The sequence below is a fragment of the Sitophilus oryzae genome, unplaced genomic scaffold (assembly GCF_002938485.1).
Source record: "Sitophilus oryzae breed Bouriz unplaced genomic scaffold, Soryzae_2.0 scaffold_172_pilon_pilon, whole genome shotgun sequence".
Classification (NCBI taxonomy): domain Eukaryota; kingdom Metazoa; phylum Arthropoda; class Insecta; order Coleoptera; family Curculionidae; genus Sitophilus; species Sitophilus oryzae.
Window position 1 is genome coordinate 2,083,272 of NW_022146424.1, and position 17,132 is coordinate 2,100,403.

General features: G+C 33.0%; 1 protein-coding gene across 1 annotated transcript in view; it reads left to right on the forward strand.

Annotated features, from left to right (window-relative positions):
- The window catches only part of LOC115881551 (neuroligin-1), a 198,924-nt gene extending 192,933 nt beyond the window's left edge, over positions 1-5,991 (forward strand). The window contains exon 10 of the mRNA XM_030899090.1: positions 5,453-5,991. Coding sequence (XP_030754950.1) covers positions 5,453-5,991 — 539 coding nt within the window. The remainder of the gene's footprint in view (positions 1-5,452) is intronic.
- The last annotated feature ends 11,141 nt before the right edge of the window (positions 5,992-17,132 follow it).

The window sequence follows — 17,132 nt, forward strand, 5'->3', positions numbered from 1 at the left end:
AAAGAGAAGAAATCACTACCAGCATTAACATTGAAATGGGGCCATCTATTTTAAAGGAAGAAGTGCAAGCGGCAATAAAAGCAGCCAAAGATGGGAAAGCGCCTTGCCCTGACGATCTACCTGCAGATGCGCTCAGGTGCTATCACTTCTCTATTTAATAAGATCTACGAAACAGGGATGATACCAAAGGAATGGCTCCAGTCGACGTTTGTCCAATTCCAAAGAAGCATAATGCCAAAAAATGTGAAGAACACCGCACGATCAGCCTTATGAGATTAAGATCTTTCACACACTTAAGATCTTTCTCAAAGTCATCCACCGCAGGATTTACAGAAAATTAGAAGAAGATATAGCAGATACTCAGTTTGGCTTTAGAAATGGTTTCGGTACTAGGGAGGCTTTGTTTGCCTACAATGTCTTAATGCAGCGATGCCTTGATATCAATCAAAACATTCGATAAAGTAAGACACAAGCAACTAATAGAAGCGTTAGAACGAAAAAATCTCGATACAAGAGAGTTACAAATAATAGTAAAACTGTACCTTAATCAAAGTGCGTCTGTTCGCGTCCAATCTGAACTGACAAGAGCAGTGGATATTAAACGAGGAGTTAGACAGGTATGTGTTCTTTCACCACTCCTTTTCAACGTCTACTCAGAGGAAATCTTTAACAAAGCCCTCGAAAATGATGCTGGTGGAATACTAGTTAACGGCATACCACTGAACAATTTGCGCTACGCGGACGATACAATCCTTCTCGCTGAAAACATGCAAGACCTTCAGAATATGTTAAATAAAGTCATCACAACTAGTCGAGAATATGGTCTGACACTCAATGTTCAGAAGAATATCCTGGCTCAGAAACCTGCGAAAATGGTTTAATGTCACGTCATCTGACCTATTTAGGGCCGCAGCTTCCAAGGTCAAAATAGCAATGATGATAGCCAACCTCCGATATGGAGACAGTACATAAAGAAGAAGAAGAATAAACTCGCTACGTCTGACGTCACGTCAATAGGCATAGCCTTATTTTAGGTTCGTTACAACATAACAGAGAACCGTTCTGGGTACGGTTACGCTTATGCCCAGTAGAAAAAATGCATTCCAACCAGCATTGGAATCGTTCGTGAATCGGATTTGTCAAGGTGATTTCGAAACAAGCCTAGAATCGCGAATCAAAAGAACTGACCTAAGTAATAAGACTGTGTGTCAGCTGATTGTTATTTTTCATTTCTTTGGGTATTTTCGTTTTAAATTTGCTGATTCCTGAAGTTTTATTTGGTATTTATCGTTTTTATACATACTTTCAGCAGAACTTACACTAGTCATAGTCTTTATAGGCTTTAAGAAGACTTTCGACTCGATATATCCTAAGGCAATAATAGAAGCCCTAGAAAAAAAACAAGGTTTTGCCAGGCCTTATATAGAAAGCCTACTCTCGCCTACATATACAAAGAAGCCAAAGCAAGAGTAATGATGTATAAAGCAACCCCAGAGTTCCCAACTGGCAAATGAGTACGACAGGGAGACGCGATATTCCCAAAGCAGTTTATAGCAGCACTAGAAAAAATCTTTCGTCAACTGGACTGGACTAACAAAGTATTAAAAGTAAATGGAGAATATCTCAACCATGTAAGACTCGCTGATGACATAATCCTAATTGCCAATAAACTTGAAGAACTACAAGCACAAATTAACAAACTAAATACAGTCAGCAATAAAGTGGGCCTCAAAATGAATTAGAATAAATTAGATGAAAAACTAAAATAACATACAACGAACTAGTGAATAGAAAAGACATTCTAAAAATAACACAGCACTGAAAATAGTAGCAGAATACATATATACTAAGTGACATTGAAAATAGAACACACACTAAATATTATTTAATTTTAATGAATGTTTGTAAGCATGTTTATTATTGTATGGATAAGAAATGATTTACAACACACTAGTTTTTGTGCTATACATGTTTATATTAAAATTTCAGTCATCCAATATAAACCCGGCTTTCGCACAGTTTGTTACTTATTCTGCTACAGACTTGTTTCAGGTGATTTTCTGAGTTTATTATAATGCCTAGAATACGTAGACGTGCCGATTTTAGACAACTCAGTGATTTTGATAGGGGTCGGATTGTAGGGTCGCATTTCGAGACATTGCTGATAGAGTCCATAGAAGTGTTTGCACTGTTGCCAATTGTCTGTTTACCGACGAATACGGTCTTTTGGGCTGCTTTCTTTTCGGCCTCATTGGGTTTTACCCCTGAACATCGACGACAACGTCTAGAGTGGTGCAGACCCCACAAGAATGGGGCGCAGAATGGAATGCTATCGTTTTTAGTGATGAGTCGCGATTCTGTTTGGGAATGCACGACGGTCGGGCACGAGTGAGAAGATACCGTGGAGAAAGGCGAAATCCACAGTTTTTCATGGAGAGGCACGTAAACTAAATTGTAGGAGTTATGGTTTGGGGAACAATCGCATATGATAGTAGGTCACCTCTAGTATTTGTTCGAGGTAATATGACAGCCCAACGCTATATTGAGGAAATTGTGGAAGCTCATCTCTTACCATACTTACGAACGCTCCACGATCCTATACTTCAAAAAGATAATGCCCGTCCCCATGTTGCTAGATTAACTGTGAACCACTTACATAATGCTCAAGTAATCTCCTACCCTGGCCACCAAGGTCTCCAGATCTCTCACCAATTGAACATGTATGGGATATCATGGGTAGGAGACTGACAAACTTACCGCATCCTCCTCAGACACTAGAAGATTTTCGGCATGAGATACAGTTAGCATGGGATGAAATACCGCAAGAAGACATAAATCATCTGATTAGTTCCATGCCCAGACGACTCAACGAATGTGTAGAAAATCGAGGTGGTCCAACACATTATTAACAAGGACAAGGTAACGAGCCAATGTTTTCACTCCAAATTTTGATCATTTACGCTTTTTGTCAACCTACATTCATGTGCAAAACATTCTTAAAATGAAACAATTTTTAGTGGGTGTTCTATTTTCAATGTCACTTAGTATATTTGGGACAACTAGTACACAGCTCGGGATCTCTACTACCAGAAATCAACCAAAGAATTAAGTTGGCATGGAGTACTTATGGAAGAAACATTCGACCAATGTGTACTGCCAGTGATGACCTATACATGTGAAACTTGAATACTTAAAACGGATCTTGTAAGGAAACTGCAGGTCGCACAACGCTAAATGGAACGAAATATGCTGGGAGTGACCAAGAGAGACCGTAAAAGAATAGAGTGGATACGACAAAAGACCGAGGTAATAGATGTCATCCACAGAATCAAATCCCTCAATTGACAATGGGCAGGACACCTGGTAACAAGGATGGACAACAGATAAACTACAAAAATTATAACATGGTACCCACGAGGAATTAAGAGACATAGAGGAAAACCAAACTCGAGATGGGACCATGATATTAGGAAAGTAGCAGAGATAACTTGGGCTCGCATAGCCAACAATAGACAACAATGGTCCCAATTACAAAGAGAGTATCTAAATATGTGAAAGAGGCTACACCATATTGGAAATGGTTGAATTAGCTGAAAATGATGATGGTGATACATACTTAAAAAGATTTTTATATTTTTATAATAAATGATGAGTGACGAAGAGCACAGTTGTATTGAGTATTAGTTACTAAAACTAATAAAGATATCCTTAACAATTTATTCATATTTTCCCAAAAATTTTAAGAATCTGAACAAGTTTAAATTAACAAATTGCAGTTAGTTTTTATATTATATTCGGTGGTCAAAAATAAAAAATATACCAAGTAAAATGGAGATAAAAACCTGAAACGGTACGAGCACAGCTTAACTCCCTGGTCATTGTAAATAACTACCAAGGGATTTGCAGTGAGTTTATTATGTAAATTGGAGCTTTAAATTTAAAGCAACTTTACTTTTATATATTTTTTCGCTTATTTTATAGTCTTGTTTTTTAAGTTGTAAATTTAACGTAGCAAATGTGCCTTATAATTTATTTTTACTGGTTCTTTTTTTACATATGAACATTCATTTAAAACTGTATTGTGTATTAGGTATTTCAAGAAAGAAATAATTTCAATTAGGTAATTTCATCATTCAGTATAAAAAAATCAAAATGTAAAGAAACCAAAAAAACTTAAAATGTGTCAAACCAAAAACTTCAATACCTTAACTTGTTAATCAAACAACTGTGAGGTGGTCTAATTGAATTTTAAAGAAAACTGACGTATTTGGGGTTTCAGTTAGTTAGGATTACGTTATTATGAATTATTAATATAGAAAATATAACAATTACATTATACAGGGTGTCCTAATATTCCTTGGACATAGAACTACTACGTTTTTTTTTTCGAATCAAAATAGGTTCATTGGACACAATTTACCTCTATACAAAAGTGCTTCGTTTGTCCGCTAGAGGACATAACTTTAAAAAATAAACACATTTTTTAAGATATTTTAAAAGCCCTTTCATTCCGATTTGAATGAGACTTTTGGTGACTATGTTTAGCTAATTGCTTTAACATTCACAAAAATGAAGAAAAAGCACGGGAAGGGTAAAAACTACCCCTACAGAAATGTTAGTGTAAATATTTTCCAACTTAAAAAAAAATTACAAATTACTACATATTTTGCCTCTTGTAAAAAAATGCCACATTGTATAGTTTTTGAGAAAAAAAAATTGGAAAATGTACTATTCCAAAGCAGACCTTACAAAATATACAGGGGTTCCGATATTCCGTGGACATAGAAGAACTACGTATTTTATGAATCAAAATAATTTAATTGGACATAATTTACTTTTATACAAAAGTGCTTCGTTTGTCCGTTAAAGGACATCAATAAAGGATAAACCCAAACGTCAATTAATTTAAAATTTATTAATTTTCTTAAGTTTTTTATGACTTATTTTGAAATATAATTTGTGATACTAACATAAAACTTCATATTTTCGCCAACTAGATTAATTAGAGCATAATAGATTTTAGGCGCCTCCATAGCTTGATGTGATAAAAAACATATTTGGAAATCAGCTTCGGAAAAATATTTTTTTTTCCTTAAAAAGTATGTGCGTTGACGCTTTTTTACAAGTGACAAAAAATGTATTAAATACTAGAAGGACCATTTTACAAAAAAAAATCGGTCGTCGCCGTCGGTAGAGTTGAAAAATATTTATACTAAATTTAGGGTTGGGGGTAGTTTTCATACTTCCCGTACTTTTTCTTGATTTTTGTATAAGTCAAATGTAGTAGTTTAAAATTCAAGAACACATATTTTTATTTTATCATCTATTGTTATTCCCCAGCCGTCTTTGACGCAATTTTTTCTGGACCATACAGTATTATTTGTCTAGGATTACCTAACTATATCACTGATAACTGCAAGAAATACAGAAATAAAGTGATTATTTATTTTAGGTGGCCTTAGTACAACACAACACCCGGTAGAAGACGGTTTCGCCGCCTACTCCACCGCACTCAGCGTAACGATAGCCATTGGATGTTCCCTACTCATCCTCAACGTACTCATCTTCGCCGGCGTCTACTACCAAAGGGACAAGACGCGCATGAACGAAAACGGCTCGCACCAACCCAAAAAACGCAACGAAAACGGCCAAATGCCCAACAACATCTGCGGCGACCTCGAATCCAGCATCATTGGGGTCAAAGGTGACCCCGCCACCATCCTGGGTCACCATCACTCGCACCATCAACTCCCCCCTCCCGAATTCGCCGACTTACCTCAGAACAACGCGACGTTGCCACGTCACGCGCCTCCCCCGCCGAAAGTGGGCGGGAAGAGCAACGTGAACACTCTGAGTTCGCGCAGCGTGCAGGAAAATCAGCCGTTGCTGTCGACGCACAGCATACAGCTGATCAACACGGGCACGTTGACAAAGAAGAACACTCAAATGAATTCGAAACAGAACACGAACATGGAGGAACTGCGTGTGTGACAACAAGACGTTTACTTGTGATTTACTGTTGTTGTTGTTGCTCAAACTGGTGAAGGGAAATCGCGGTGGGTTACAGTGAGTGTTTGGGTGGGAGTTGTGGGACTATAGATATTGAAAGTTTTTTTTTAACGAATAGTATGCCGAAAAAGTCAAGAAAAATGGTTTGTTATTCAAGGTGTAAAGCGGGATTCACACAGTATCATTTTTAAATGTAGATTTGAGGTGAAACAAGTGAATCATAAAGAAACCATCACAACTTGACAACAATGTGTTCTTCTAGTAAGACGATAATCGCCCAGAGGGTGACAATAAATATCATGAAAAACGTTGTCTCAAAGGCTATTTGTTAAACGATAACAAAAGTTCGCATAAATGTATGTCCTAAAATACTTAGTTTCGGAGATACTGGGTGTAGAAGTTTCAATTTTATTTCGATTTTTTCCAAATAATTTCTGAAGTAGCGTCAATATTTGGATGAAAATTGGTGTTCGGGAGTTTTTTGACATGAAAAATTTGATTTTGATGTCAATATGACTCCTATTTGTAGAGAGCGCCACCTACATGCGTAAAATTATTTTGAAGAATAATAATGTTTCGTCCGTACCTGTATAAAACTACTGTATAAAGAAATATACATTTCCGTGATTTTTTACGTAAAAAATGTCTCTTGATAAAAATCGCTACGGGCAACCGTTCTCAAGATATTTAGAATGGAAATAGTCAATACATGTCATTATTGGCAAAAAATAAACATGTTGAGTCGATAGTTGCTTGACTAAAATTAGTGTTGCACAAGAGTCTTGAAAAAGTCTTGCAAGACCAAGACTCTTGAAAGAAATTCAAGACAAGACTTTCAAAATTTCTTGTCTTGAATTAATGTATAATTAATATGCAAGAAATTTCAAGAGTCTTGCAAGATTTCTTGAATTCAAGATTTCTTGAAAGTTAGAAATGATAGATTTTTTTAAGTGATAATTAGGTCTTTGCGCAAGTTATGCCGGGTTTATACAACATTTACATAGTCGCAATCACAGTCATAGTCATAATCATAAAAGTTAAACTAAAACTTCCTATAAACCTGTTGACATCTACCATGAACTTAGCCTTTATGTTACCTTAATTATGTTACCCAACTTCACTGATATAAAAATTATGATTATGACAATGTTCTATAAACGCACATTAAAATTGCGTTGTGATTATGACGATGATTAAGACTGTGATTATGATTACGACTTATGCAAATGTTGTATAAACCCGGCATTAATACTGACCAATGTTTTTTTTCTATCATAGCCAGTGTTTTAGAGTTGAGAATGAAATAAAATAAAGTCGAGGCAACAAACCGTATATTGGTAATTGGTATTATACACAAAATTATATTGGTATAATGGTATTATAAAAAAAAACTAATGATAGTTGAAACTAATGGTGGGTTCGTGGAGCACGCTATTTGGTACTACTTCTCATGCACGAAATTGCTGCGCGAACAAAAAGTAGTATCAAATAGCGCAAATAGCATGACCGTTCCGTATACCCTGTGTCCAAACTTTTCCAACCAATCTTCCATAATAAAAAAGTAAAACAAATACCATAAAAAATAAAAGTAACAAACGGGTAACCAAAATAGAACATAATAAACTAACAAGAATTAACAACTAGAACTAAAAAATGAACTTAACCTTACTTATTATTATTCAGTTTTTATTTCGTAATGACTCCTGTTTTGTCAAACGGGCGAGTTGACGTAGTTCGTTTACGGTCCGTTAAAATTTTTTTTGCTAAAATTAGCATCGTTGTTGTTCATTTTTCCGTATTACATTTTATATACGACCGCTTTCTATGAAATAAAATATAGAAATATTATTACTTTTTTGTTAGATTGTAAAATTTTTCGAGACAAGACTTTGCCATTCAAAAAATCTGCAAGACAAGACTCTGAAAATTTCTTGTCTTGAATTTCAAGACAAGACAAGAAATTGATTTTCAAGACAATTCTTGTCTTGTGCTACACTAACAAAAATGATAAATTTGGGAATTTTTATTTTTTTAAATGAATCATGAATTTTTCTTCGAAAAATTATGATAAAACAGTTACCGTTGATCTTTTGGCACAAAAAAAAATCAAATTTATGGTTTCAGTCTAATAACTATCGTATGATCGAATAAAAACGGCGTCAACGATGGCTATGAAATGAAGATTGCTGTTATTTTATATGTAAATTTATATGGGAAATGTCATCGATCGTCTTTTCCCAGCCAACTGGACGCCGTTTTTTTTCGATCATACGGTATTTAGTCAACATGTTTAATTATTTATGTCAATAATGACAGGTATTGATAACTTCGATTCCAAATATCTCGAGAACCATTACTGGTAGCGAGTTTTGCCAAAAGATCTTTTTTACATAAAAAATGTCGTAAATGTATATTTCTTTACTCGGTAGTTTTATACAGGCGGCGCCCCCTACAAGTAGGAATCATATTGACATAAAAATCAAATTTCTCATTCAAAAAACTCCCAGAAACTAATTTTCATCCAAATATTAATTTTACTTCAGAAATAAAAATGAAACTTCTACACCCTGTATCTCCGAAACTAAGCATTTTAGGACATACATTTATACGCACTTTTTTACTTATTTTTATCTGCAGAATATGCTGCTGAAGTTTCCGGAATACTATTCGGATCACCCTGTATATAACATTTTATTTTTTACTTCATCGTTATGTCAGAATATTCAGATAATTTTTAATGTAAAATGGAACGATTAAAACTGTGTTTCTTTCAAAAAAGTCCTATGTGTATTTTGCCACTTACACTGTAAGAGAACCTACAAAATAAAATAATTATTTTTTTCTATAAACGTCAGTAAAAATGTAATTTTTAACGCAAATGCAACATTTAACGCATGTCAGTGCCTAAAATGTGACATTATGTCACTGATGGTAAAAGTCATTTACTTTAAGCACTGGTGCTAAAAGTAAGTCACGTGATTTACTTTTAACACTCAAGCAATAATTGAAAAAAAAATAAGAAAAATCAAGTCAACGTAAAATAATTATTTACTCAAATTAAAGGTACCGGGTGGCCAATTAAGAATGGACGCTGGCTGTATCTCAGAAACTATATATCGTATAACTTTGGGAAAAAAATGCCAATAAGTAAATCGACCAATAGAAATCACTGGAAATTATTTTTAAGGTCGAAAAATGTCAGCTAGGGGGCGTTTCCCTGATAGCCAATCAGAAAACAGGGCTTTTCTCAAAAATATGCAGGTGAACAGGCATTTTAAATGTTACTATTGTAATCATCGAGAAATTTGTAATTTTTTTGATATATAGTGTTTTGCTCTATCTCATAAAATAAAGTGGTGGGGGAAGGTTAAACTTGCTTTTATTAAAATAAGGATAACTCTGGTTTAGGTTAACCGATTTAAACAAACTAGGGCTCGTTTAAAAGAGCTTTTCTTCCTTAATGATCCCCAGTATAAATTTTGTTTGCATCATTTTTTTCGTGGTAGCTAGAGGGCGCTTTTTGACATCATAACAGATATTACGCTTTTGCATAAAAAAATTAAATAGGAGGCTATATTTCTGCTTACGCATTTAAATAGAGCACAAAATTTCCAAAATATCAGCGTAAACCGCCATTTTCTATCTTGTCTCTAATCGGAGATATTAAGAGAACAAATTATGTTAGGCTGCCGCTTAGGATTATATGGTCTAAAAATTGTAGTAGTAGGCTAGGAAACAAAGAGAGGTAAAGTAGTTACGTCAAAATATCAAAACGTTTAAGTTCAGTTTTCATGCATCTGAATTTCTGGCGTTTTCTTAAAAAAGATGACGTCATAAATTTTTAAACGTGTTTATGTAACATTATCGTCCATCCATATAATTTTTACGAATTTCTTCGTTAATTATACGTAGGTTCTCAGATTAAAATGTCGGACAATCAATAATTTTATTAAAATTTCTAGGAATTTTGTGCCGCCATATTGTTTTTAACAGAAAACGGCCAAATTTCGTATGGCCGAAAACTAGGGGTTTATTTCATGTAACGTCATTTAGCTATTAATCCAAGTTCGTCCTTGATTTCACTTGTATTTTATATTTTTTTGAGAAAAACCCTGTTTTCTGATTGGCTATCAGCGAAACGCCCGCTAGCGGACATTTTTCGAACTTGAAAATAATTTCCAGCGATTTCTCTTGGTATTTCTCATTTACTTATAAGAATTTTTTTCCCAAAGTTATACGATAAGTAGTTTCTAAGATACAGCCGGCGTCCATTCTTAGTTGGCCACCCGGTACAATTAGTGAAATTACAATTGGAATAAGTTATTCCATGGCCAATTTCATTTATAGCTGTTGTACAAGTAGAAGTTATCTCTGACGTGAATCTTGTACCAAGACTAGAAGCAATGGTAGTATCCGCTGAGGTTCTGGATAAAATGTGACCTGCAATACTCGTTTTATTTTGTAAAGAGTCTTCTATATAACCCTCCACTACCGGTACTGGAGTTCCATCCACCGTGCCGCTTAATTGTATTAAGATATAGATAAAAATGAGATCACTTTCCATCATTTTACAAGAGTTGAGGCACAAATTTGACATTAGTTGACAACAAATGATCGAATGTTTGGAATCTTTCAATTACCCTAGCAACCATAAACTTCATAATTAATTTGATTTCAGAATACATATTATGAATTATTCATTAACGTAAAGAGTATTAATACCTTGATATATACGAGCATAAACTTGTTTTAAATAACTACATAATATACAGGTTGGCGCACCTCATTCGCCTCGGTTGATTATACGAAAACGGAAAGATGTAGAAACAAAATATTTTATGGGTATATGTGGGGAGACAATGTGCACAATTTAAAATTATTTTGAAATATACAGGGTGTTTCAGAACTAAGATCCATACCAAAGTTATATTTTTTTATGGAACACCCGGTATTTTATATCATTTTTGGATTCTTGGGCCCAAAAAAAGGCATTTATTATAAGGGTTAAATAGGTTTAAAATCTTTAGTTTTTGAGATATTTAAAGATATTTAAATTTGCATGCTACAATAGAATAGTCTATTAACATCCTGTACATTATTTTTCAGAATTAATTCTTATGCTGAGTTTAAAGGTAGAGAAATACACTTTACTGAAAAATTGTATTGGTTCCTTAAATCTATACAGGGCTATCAAAAGTTGCTGATCTATTTTAAGGATATATTTTATATAAAAACTTCGTTGTTTATTAGCAAATCACTGTTAACAAGTTGGTCTCTGTTGGATTAACGCCAGCAGTGTTTACAAAAAATAACCATTTTATTTTGTAGGTTTTCTTGCAGTGCAAATGGCCAAAACCCATAAGACTTTTTTGCAGAGATAAATCCTATAGACGTTTTTGTTTTTTGTAGTCAATGGTTTTTCTAAGGACTGGTTTACTCTGAACTTAATACCTATAGGTAATTTAAAGTCAGTTTATTTATGTATTGAGTATTTAAGCAATAATGATAAAATAAAATTAATAGTAGAATATTTACTCTCTTTCTAAAGTTCTCTCTTTAAATAATGGATCATTTTTCTTGACAAATTTATATCGAAATCGGCTATCTATGGGTGGAACATTTCTAAAACTAGTTTTATAAACGCTATTTTCTTTACAAAAAAATATTTTTAATTAGTTTAGTCAAAATAAACTCGAAAAGATATGTGCTATATGTTCGATTAACATTAGTAAAATTTGTAATAAACTATCTGTATTAGATTTGTCTTGATTTATTTCGAAAATATACGAACAAAAATGATGCTAATATCAAAGTGACACAACTTTTCTTTATAGGAAAATAATTTACACCAAAGCTAATCAAAATACCTTCCAACTAACTTGAACATAGTTTTCTTTAATAAGCTTTACCTTTGCCTGCTGTATAGCTTCCTTTGTGTCACTCACAGCAATGGCTGATCACTTAAGAACTACTTGGCCACGTATAACTACTAAGGCGATAAGTTAGCTAATAGCTAAAATGTTCAAAAATTATTTTGATTCTTCGTACAAATCTAATTACAGGTATTGTGTCATAAATTGATATGTCGATCTCTCATATTTTACTAATGTATATCTAGAATAAATGCTGCTAATTGTATATCAATTTTTATCAGCCTTTTTGTCAACATTTTATCAGTCAACATAATTTAATTTTGACCATAAATCTTACGATGTGGGCTTTCAAGCATACCTTCTTGAACTATATCTTAATTTATATACAGGGTGAGTCTTAAATAAGTACAAATATTTTCAGGGCTGGTGGATATCGATAAAAGAAACATATTTTCTCCCCCTTTACCGTTTTTCAAATAAATCCACAATATAATCGAGATACACGGCATGATCAGCCTTATGAGTCACACACTTAAGATCTTTCTCAAAGTCATCCACCGCAGGATTTACAGGAAATTAGAAGAAGATATAGCAGATACTCAGTTTGGCTTTAGAAATGGTTTCGGTACTAAGGAGACTTTGTTTGCCTACAATATCTTAATGCAGCGATGCCTTGATGTCAATCAAAATGTATATGCCTGCTTTATTGACTATAATAAAGCATTTGATAAAGTGAGAGACAAGCAACTAATAGAAGCGTTAGAACGAAAAAATCTCGATACAAGAGGTATAGAAATAATAGTAGAACTGTACCTTAATCAAAGTGCGTCTGTTCGCATCCAATCTGAAGACCAAATACATGATTGTCACTAAAACTGAAGTTCCCAATGAACATCTGTACGCGGAAGGGGAGGAGCTCGAAAGAGTAGAGAGGTATGACTACCTGGGTACAAGTGTCCACTGCACCGCGGATTATTGTTCAGAAATAAAGATTCGCATTGAGAAGACCCGTGCATCCTTTGTGAAGATTAAGAAGATGCTCTGTAGCCGCGATTTGAGCCTAAATCTGAGAACTCGTATGCTCAAATGTTATGTATTCCAAGTCTTTTTGTATGGTATGGAAGCTTGGACCCTCAAAGAGCTTTGCGAGCGGAAACTGGAGGCCTTCGAGATGTGGGCATACCGTAGGATGTTCAGAATACCATGGACAGAACATGTACCAACGTGGAGGTTCTGAGAAGAATGAGAAAGAGCGTAGAGATCCTCAAGGAAGTGAAAAAAAGAAAATTGCAATATCTCGGCCATATCATGAGAGGTCCAAAGTATGAGATTTTCCAACTCATAATCCAGGGAAATATTGTAGGAAAAAAATCTATTGGAAGGAGAAGAATATCTTAGCTCAGAAACCTGCGAAAATGGTTTAATGTCACGTCATCTGACCTATTTAGGGCCGCAGCTTCCAAGGTCAAAATAGCAATGATGATAGCCAACCTCCGATATGGAGACGGTACATGAAGAAGAAGAAGATAATCGATATATTTCACTACTTATGTTGCCATGTTATTAACAAATAATTATGTTTTTTAACTAAATTTTCGAAATCGTTTTTCTGGGGTTAAGATATACTACCCTAAAAATATTTGCACTTATTTAAGACTCGCCCGGTATATCCCCATTATTTTTCTTTATTGTAATCTAATCTAGAAGGCGTGCTCGGGTAATTTAAAACCTTGCTAAAACTATATAGCGTAGTTTTTGTTTCTGGGAAATTGCGATTCAGATGAAATGGCGAGAAAATTATAAGCCTTTTTAGAAAATTACTTTTCCCTGTTCTGGATTGCGTTTGCCACTTTCCTTTGCCTTTTATTATTGCGAAATTGAAAAACAATTTTCCAACTAGGATTGTGCAAAGTTTTCTAGAACGACCCGTTTTTCCTGGAAGAATATTTAAAACTATAATTAAATCGGTACAGGATGTTCTAGATTTAATTATAACTGAGATATACAAGGTATCAATAAATATAAGTACGAAAAAATATACAATTAGCAGCGGTGAACATACAGGTTTTCTACGATGTTCTCTATGGGTATCACGGAAACTACTTGAGATAGAGAGTCGGGTAAATGAGGAAAGAATAGCAGTTTTGTGAGGTCATAAATATGCGCCTTTCAGATTTTTGAAAAAGTTCATGGATTTCTAGATATTTCGAAAAAAACAAATTTTGGCAATTTTAAAAATGGTTCCTAATTCCATTATAATATATTTTAGACAAAATGTTTTCATATAAAAGTTGTAGATAATCACATCCTTAATGAGATTGTTCTCTAATTTTTTTTTTCTAAAGTCTGTCATTTTTGACTTATGTTTTTTTTACTGACTTTACTGCCAAACCCGATTGGACCAATTGCATGGGCCTCCTCGATTACCTGACCTATCTATTTTTGATTTTTTTATGCCGGTATATTTTTTAATATTTTCTAAAATAACTTAAACTGTATGCACTGATATTATTCTTTAAGTTTAAGTTTGTGTAATGTAAGGTGTAAAAAACTGTTTAATAAAATATTCTGTCTTTTTATAAGTCATAAATTATAATAATTAAATAAATAACATAATAAGAATACCATACCAACTAAGTGAAATTAGTCAAGAAAGATAAGAATTGGCTATAACTCAGTAATTTTTCAAAAAAAACATATTGTAGCTTATATCGCTGAAAAGCTTTAAAAAATGGGGCTTTTTATGAAGTCTAACTATGGTTTCCATTTAAAAAAACATAAGTTTGTGTCATATGCAAAAAATGACAGGTTTTAGAGAGAAACGGAGGAAGCAATCTCATTAAGGATGTGATTATCTACAACTTTTATCTGAAAACTTTTTGTCTAAAATGGATTTTAATGGAATTAGGGACGATTTTTAAAATAGCCAAAATTTGTTTTTTTGTAAGCCATGAACTTTTTTAAAAATCTGAAAGGCGCATATTTATGACCCCACAAAACTGCAATCTCCAGTAGTTTCCGAGATACCCATAGAGAACATCGTAGAAAACTCATCCTGTATAAATAAAAAGAGTAAGGAAGGAGCATATATCAAGAAACTAGATAGACGCAATAATTTGTTGGTTTTGTTTTACATTGGCGATAAAGATTATTATTTATCAAAATTGTCAAAGAAATATATATTTATAATAAAAATAGATAAGAAAAAAAAACAAAAATGCAAGTAAAATTATACAGGATGAGTCTTAAATAAGTGCAAATATTTTTAGGGGTTACAGGTTTGACAATCCTAGAAACACGTCTATGAGGTTTTGTGATTTTCCTTTAATTTGGATTTTTTTGTAAAACGGTAAAGAGAAAATATGTTACTTTTATCGACATCTACTAACCCTGAAAATATTTGCACTTATATTGACTCACCCTGTATAATTAGTTAATTCTATGTGAATTTCGTAATTGATTTATTACACGTAACATGTATTATATTCTTACCAGTTACCGAAAAGTTATTCGAAAAAATAGTTACGAAAAGATTCCTTATTTTTATCTCAATTTTTGATCAAAATCTACCGCTGCCTGTACAACTAACTATTTTACAGTCTTTTTCTTTAACTTTCATAATAATTGTTAATTTTTGAGATAATATCCTTCTTGATTTATTATTACTTCAAAACAAAACCAGTTATAGAATAAATAATAAATAACATAAAATACGATCAGAAAACAAAAATGTCTAATATGTCAAACAAAACGTCAAATATAACTGTCAAAAACGATGATTCTTCCTTAATCTTTTTTTATTCAAATACTCAACAGTATGATTTACATTAAATTTGATTATCTACAAGTTAATTTATTTATGAATCACACTGTATATTTACGATTAAGAATAAAAAGGTAAATAAATAATGATTGTAAACTAAATTCTGTAAACATTACTTTTAGATAAAAGCACTATCGAGTTGTGATGTCCGTTTTACACAGACCAATACGACGTTATTTTTTTTCTTTTAATTTTCTTTTAATTAGTTTTTATTTTCTTATTAGTTTTTATTATTCTTAAAATTAGTTTTAAAATAACTAGAAATGGAGAATCAAATCCAAAGAAAATTGTATATCCAGGGTTCGTGTTACTAATATTAAGATCTATCCTACATTTAACAGCGATGTATTATATTTAACGTACTTTTTTATATATATTTTGTTTTAATTTAAAACACGTATACACTTTCTATTGAACATAATTATTAGTGATAAACTGTTAGGATTTTTGTACATATTATTTTATATCTGTGTCAGTGTATGACAAAAAAGACAGTCCTTTTGATATGTAAATATATAGTTAATAAGTACCTAATAATAGTTACCTGAGCAATATATACGCACTTCTACTGGGTGTTTTTCAAAAGTGGCTCACCCCTATAACTTTTTCTATTTTTTCAGATAAAAACCGAGATTTGTTATATTGGTTAAGTGGCACTCTGAGTAGAACGATATATCGTACATCAACTTTTGACATTTTCGCATATGGTTTATTTGAAATTGTAACATGCTGTTCATAACGACAATTTGACTCGAAATACCAAGTGTGTGGTACCAAATTATTTGTGAAAATGCTTTTTCCAAATATGCTAATGAGCCACCCTCATTCCATTTGAAGAAATGAGATATGATTAAAAATTTTGGGCATCTTTTAACTGGCTAGGACAAGAGAAAAAAACCATTAGACGATTAAATCTATTTTTCCAAGGTTCGTTGATTAAAAGTTAGTGTTTTTAATACAGCCATGGCACTCTAGATTGAAATTAAAAATTCAATTTTTCTTAAGCGAAAATGTCAAAAGTTGACATGTGATATGTCATTCTTCCGAGTGTCATTTTCTAACGAATAAAGTAAAAAAATACCGATTTTAAATCAAAAGTTGTAGTCATTTCCGGTGAAACAAGAAGTGACTGAAAACAATTATTGATTTATGTCATATACTAACTAACATACCAAATCACGTTTTTTATCTGAAAAAAAAAACAGAAAAGTTAGCCACTTTTGAGAAACACCCAGTATACATAATGTAAAGAAGACCGATATTTTCTGTCTGAGAGAAATCAGTAAACATGGAGGGGTTTAAAAAAAGTGTGATTATGTGATCAACTAGATAGTATCGCTGTGAAATGTAACAGCTTGCAAAATTCTGTCTATATTAAAAAATGTTTGGTGACTTTTTCTAACGTCACTTATTTCTCTGAGCTTTTT